Source organism: Orycteropus afer, unplaced genomic scaffold, assembly GCF_000298275.1.
Source record: "Orycteropus afer afer isolate SDZICR_OR568_19922 unplaced genomic scaffold, OryAfe1.0 scaffold00398, whole genome shotgun sequence".
In the NCBI taxonomy this organism is placed as follows: Eukaryota; Metazoa; Chordata; class Mammalia; order Tubulidentata; family Orycteropodidae; genus Orycteropus; species Orycteropus afer.
In genome coordinates this window covers 2273479-2279477 of record NW_006921985.1, presented here as the reverse complement: position 1 = coordinate 2279477, position 5999 = coordinate 2273479, and the positions used below count along the sequence as shown (strand labels likewise).

The window sequence follows — 5999 nt, the reverse complement described above, 5'->3', positions numbered from 1 at the left end:
TGCTGCACAGGGTCAGCCCACAAAGGTGCATGGAGCTGTTAACGGGCAGGCTTGCTGGCCTGCTGGGTATCACTGTGTGGCTGTGCCTGCTCTGACAAGGGCCCTTGCCTAATCTCACAAGGAGACCCCCTGGGCTTAAGGTAGCCCCACGTAAATTCCCCTTGCCACTCAGCCAATGCAAATGACCAGGCCTGACGCCAAGGGAGGGTTTGTTCCCAAGACTGTCAAAGGTTGGTCTTGAGTCAGTGGGACCACGGCTGACCCACTCCCACATACCTAGGAGCACACTCAACAGCCAGCTGTAGAAATACTGTGTCCTCCTAGAGTGCTGGCACACGCTCACCGCCGACCCAGCTGCCGTCCGTCGGATGGTTGGGGAGCCCGACTTCAGATTCGCTATGAAAGCCTTGAGCAAAGCCTACAGAAAGAAAAATGCAGGCAGGTATCATGCAGCCCGGGAGCTCCCTCACACCAGAAGCTCCATCTCCGTGCAAGGGGTGAACTGCGAATGACCTGAGACCTGCGTGTGCGTGAAGTGAACCCCCCAGCTGTGGGATACTCAGGGGTGGGGGAGGACAGTCTCCTGTCTTCTCTGTGAGCCGCACTGAGGTCTTGCTCAGCGTTGCTGCCCTTGTGTGAAGGAAGCCTTAGCTTCCAGACACAGTGCCCCCACTGTACTCAGGGACAAGGCCAGAACACAGCACTACGTCAACTCCAGGCAGGTAAACCAGCACGCAAAGAATGACACTGAGGACGAGAGAGTATCAGCCAATGGCAGCAGGGTCCTGGCCCACAAGCAGCCTGTACACATGGTGCTGATGCCACTGGAGAGGTTCTCAGGAAATCCTACCTGGAAGACACGCACCACTTAACTGAGTAACAACAGCATACTGCCCGGCAGACCAGTGTTCCCAAGCAGGGAGACAGTAAGACCTTGCCCCTGGACTCCAGGAGAAGGGAAAGAGTAGATGCTACATCTAATGACAACCATTCAAGGCCCACTAGAGACACCCGAGAGGGAAGGGGTGACAGTGCACTGCACTTGTGGTGACTGTCACCTAAGACACCTGTTCCCACTCTCCTGACTGCGCTCTGAGCCACTATTTGGGCCCATCCCTGCTGAGTCTTTCTGAATATCACCAACCGTGAGTGGGACTCAGGAAGGGCTACACCACTGGGCAGTGACCCTTAGCAAGAGGGCCAGAAACCAGTAAACTGGCACCTAGCTGGGCCCAAAGCTGTTCCTGCACCGTGTGGGTGGCACACCTGGTTTTCAGGGACAGCAAATCTCGGTCCTGTTATGGACCACACCTGTAGCCTACACTGCGGAGGGGTAGCTCCCCACTATGTGACCCTGATGGCTTGTGGCCTCTACCTCCTCCCCAACCACCACTAGAAAACCCAGTGAAGTTATCTCTGACCAACTCTAGCTATAAAGAAAGATACTGGCGTCTTAAGGAACCCCCTGGAGGGAGAAAACGCACACACCATTGAAAAAGTAGAGAACTGTCCTGTGCACGTCCCAACTCCTAACGTGAGAAGCTACGCATGTTATACAAAGTCAGCCATAGCCGACGTGAGTAACTTGGAATATATCTCACTCACTGCCGTGGAGTCGACTCTGACTCACAGCAACCCCTCCTTGGGTTTCCGATGCAATGTCACTAGCTCAAGGGGTCTCCAGAAAGGTCAACTCCCTGCAGCCCCAAGAAGGCCCACTGGAGGCAGCCAGCAGGACGTCCACAGGCCACATGAGTGCTTCCTGAGAAGGCAGAAGTAAGCCTTCAGTTCAGGGCCACAGTTCAGGGCAGATAGTGCTGTTCTTCAAAACACATGCGTGACAGGTTTTTAAGGCCTTCCAAAAGGAAGAAATGCACAAGTTATAAACTCCTAGAGTCAAGGGTGCTATAGGGGATGGAAGTGGGCATTCAAATCCTTCAGAAGGGCTAAAGCCGAGAGGACTGGCCATTCCAGTGTGAGCAGGGACGCAGACCAGCAGGGGTTCCGACACACTGCCGCTCAGGGGCAGCTGGTAGAACCCGTGAGGAGTGCCTTCTGACAGACCCACTAAAGGGGCGCGCACCTGCCTGGAAGCCAGTACCTCCAGCTCTGGGTGCCCCGACAGAAAGGCACACGGGGGCTCCCATAGCACTTCCCAGCGGCAGTGGGCAGACCAGTTGAGAAGTTTCCAGTCTGGATCTACAACCCAGACACTCAGCTGTGATACAACAGACAAACTGTGGCACGGCCACACAGTGGAACAGCGTGAGGCGAGCAAACACGCACTAACTACTAAGACACACACCACAGAAGCATCTCACAGCCTCAAGTCCAGCCAAGGAACCGAGAGAAAGGCCACCTACGACCCAGGTCTACATACACGGACTCCACAAACAGACTCAGCAGTATCAGGAGCCAGGGTAGCAGTCACCTTTGGGAGGGATGAGGGAGCTGGGCCTGGGAAGGGCCTGAGGAGTCCTGGGGTGCTGGCCACATTCAGGTTCTTGGCCTGGGCAGTGGTGACAAGGGTACATTCACTCTGTGGTCGTTCATCAAGGGATACGCTTGTGACGGGCAGACCTCCTAGATGCACACTACATGTCAGCTCAAGGGCAGCGCCCTGAGGAGGGTCACTGGCTGAGAGTGCACAGAGCCACGTGGGTCTGCAGCCTCTGCCAGGTGCCCTGCCCAGGAGCCTACAGCAAGGACTGGGCAACTTCTGAGCGCACACGTGAGCCTCTGCTACCCACACACCCAACACCATCATGTACAGGAGTTGGAAAAGGACAAAAAGAACAGGGACAACAGCAGACAGAGGTGGCCACAAAACTGTGGGGGCTGGCGTGTAAACCAATGGTAACTGAGTCGTCAGCACCCAGGAAGGAGCGGGAGCCTGGCATCTTGGAGGAGGAGACGTGTGGAAGCAGCTTACTCAAGCCACAGGACTCCCAGAAAAGCTCAGGCTCTGGTGCCCCAGACACATCTGAAAGGGGACTGACTGACTGTGGAGACGGGAACAGCGGCTGGTCTAGCTGCTCCCGAGCAAACTCCCAACCCCAAACCTCCTCTCCCATCCCAGGCAGCTCCGGGAGAATCCTCTCACCTCCTGCCAAGACTGGGACAGACAATCTCCAGAAATCTGTGCAGCTCAGGACAGACATGAGACACATACAGAAAACAGAGAAATGAAGCCAAAGGCTGCACTCTGAATGATGATGAATGGGGGTCTACCCCCATTTAATTCTAGGGTCCCAGGACATATGCAGCCAAGTTTCTGCTTTCAGTCAGGAGATTCTTCTCCAGGGACGCCAACTGGCTCACAAGAGAAAGCTTTACCCCTGCTGACCCACAGATCCAGGGACAAGAGAGCAGGCTCCCTGTCCCCACCCCAGGAAGCCCATCAGATGACAGGGTGGGCCCACACCCTAGCTTCCATTCAACTTCTTAGTGTGTCACTCAAATGTAAATGAACTGCTTCTGACACAAAAGTAAAAAGATCAGAACAAACAGAACAGAGCAAATCAAAAGAAGGTGCCAAGAGACAAGCCAGTGGCTTCGTGAAACAAGAAGAAGATGGTATCAAACAAGAACAGGCTGAAAACAAGAGCAGCTTGCAGAAATTCAACACAAGAAAGCAGTGACGGCAATGGAATGAAAGGTCTGAGAGAGACAACTGCCAGAAAGTAGAGAAAAAGGAAGGAAAAACATAAGACACCAAAAATGAGAATCAATCGATTATCAAATTTTAGAAAAACAGAGAAAATACAGGGGAGGAGATTGTCCAAGATATAGAACATTGGCTAGAATCAAAGACTAAGTCTCCAAATTAAAACACCTACCAAGTACCCAGCATTCCATTTCCCATACCCCCACTACCCACCCACCTCCAAACAAAAAGCTACAGAGAAAAGCACGTGCAAAGTCTGAGGAATCGGGCCACGTGACTTCTCTATAGCAACCCTGGAAACTAAAAGACAATGGAGCCGAGCCAGTAAACAAGTTTCCATCCCAGCACTCTACCCCCAGCCGCGTGGCAGAAGGGAGTAAAGGCATCTGTAAGATGGAAAATCTCAAACAACTCCCCTCTCATTCATCCCTTCTCAGAAGCTACTAGAGGATGCATTCCACCAAAACCAGGGCATAATCCTGAAAGACGAAGATAGAGATCCAAGAATGATGTGTCCGACAGGAGGGCAGCAAGAGAACCCATAGAACGACTTCATGCCAAACCCCCATGAAACAGGTGTCAGCGTCCCTGATCACGAACCAGGGAACTGTGATGCGCAGAAGAAACAGGAGCGCCTAAATAACGCACTCAGAGCCGTGCGGCTGACAGCGGCAGCGGCAGCTCACCCCCGAGTGGTTCCACGGGCTGGCTGCTCGGCTAAGCCTTGAAGTGCATTACCTCAGCGCCCTTTCAGAACGACCTGATGTGGCCATGGGGTTCTCCCATGCAACCTGCCAAGGGCAGAGGGCTAGGAAATTGGGCAGCATTTTAATCTAAGTCCATCTACTTCCAAAAAGGTGCTCAACTGCCACACGACACTACCTCCCACGGAGCCACTTGAGACAAGACACAGGACTTATCCGCAAAAAAGGAGAAGATTCCACAGCCTTCAGACCATGTGGCGAGGTTAACAGTTTCAAGCCATTCTGCGTAAAACACTGAAGCAGGTGTGAAGGTTACTTGGGGGCAAAACAAACAGGAAGTCAGGTGGGCCCGCACCTGGCGTAGGAGGCTCTCTCAGGTGCAGCCCTGCCGTGGCTCTACTCCTTCACCAGGCCGAGGAGTAACCCGAACACCCAGAGCCAGTCTGCCCAGGAGAAAGGCCTTCTGAATCTGCAGCGCCAGCCACCGCCGTACTCAACCCTCAGCGACAGAAAGAAAGCAGAAGGTGGCAGACGCCCTAGTGCCTCACAGCAGCACAGACGATGTCCCTCAGACACACACAGCACAGCGTAACTCAGCAAGAACTACGCTCCAAATGCTGACTCCCTGCAAGACAAAGCCACGGTATCACTCACACGGCCACGACTCGAAGGCCCGGTCACTGTGCCACTCACATGGCTGTGACTTGAGGACACGTTCACAGTGTCACCTATGTGGCCGTGACTCAATGTGACTCAAGGGCCTGTTCACAGTGTCACTCATGTGGCTGTGACTTGAGGGCCCGCTGATGATGTCACCCGCACAGCTATGACTCAAGGTAAGTCAAGGGCCCATTCATGGTGTCACTCACATGGCGGTAACTCAAGGGCCTATTCACAGTGTCACTCATGTGGCTGTGACTTGAGGGCCCATTCATGGTGTCACTCACATAGCCATGATCGAAGGCAATTCGAAGGGTTGTTCACGGTGTCACTCACGTGGCCATGACTCCATGTAACTTGAGGGCCTATTCATGGTGTCACTCGCATGGCCATGACTTAAGGGCCCGTTCACAGTGTCATGCACATGGTTGTGACTTAAGGCATCAATCATACCTTAATTTCATTGTCGTTTGCAAAATTGCCAAAGGAAGCCATGATCTTGGGAATAGCTGCAGCCAGGGTCTCCTGAACAGACTCCTCAGGCCTCTTGCTGATTCGAGTCAGGCAAGGCAACAGGTTTACCAGGTAAGGCCTGCACAGGTGAGAGGAACAGTCATTACTCCTCCAGGTCTGCTTTAAGGAGAAAGAGAAGCAATTATTTTAATACCTGTTAGGGAAAAGTTAGTTTTTATATGCAAATAATAGCAGAGGCCGGACCAGGATGGACGTTGGCTGAGAGAACAGGAAGAGGAAAAGCAAGGAAGTGTGAATGGTGCGGGATACACCCCTTCCACGTCATCCCAGCCGACTCGAAGAAGCGGCTTCAAGGGATTTACAGTGAACTACAAACGGCTATCAAAATACTTAAGAGTTAATTGGAAAATAGTAATATTTAATTCAATTTAATGATATTAAAACATCATTTTAAAAGCAAAAGTTAAAAATGGGAATAAAGCTTCCTTGAAAAA

The 5999-nt window shown here is 52.6% G+C and overlaps 1 protein-coding gene across 1 annotated transcript in view; it reads right to left on the bottom strand.

Moving 5' to 3' along the window:
- The window catches only part of HTT (huntingtin), a 188906-nt gene that overhangs the window by 131571 nt on the left and 51336 nt on the right, over positions 1-5999 (bottom strand). The window contains exons 6-7 of the mRNA XM_042782637.1: positions 5485-5623; positions 277-418 (exon numbers count right to left, since the gene is read on the bottom strand). Of these exons, the coding sequence (XP_042638571.1) occupies positions 277-418; positions 5485-5623 (281 nt within the window). The remainder of the gene's footprint in view (positions 1-276; positions 419-5484; positions 5624-5999) is intronic.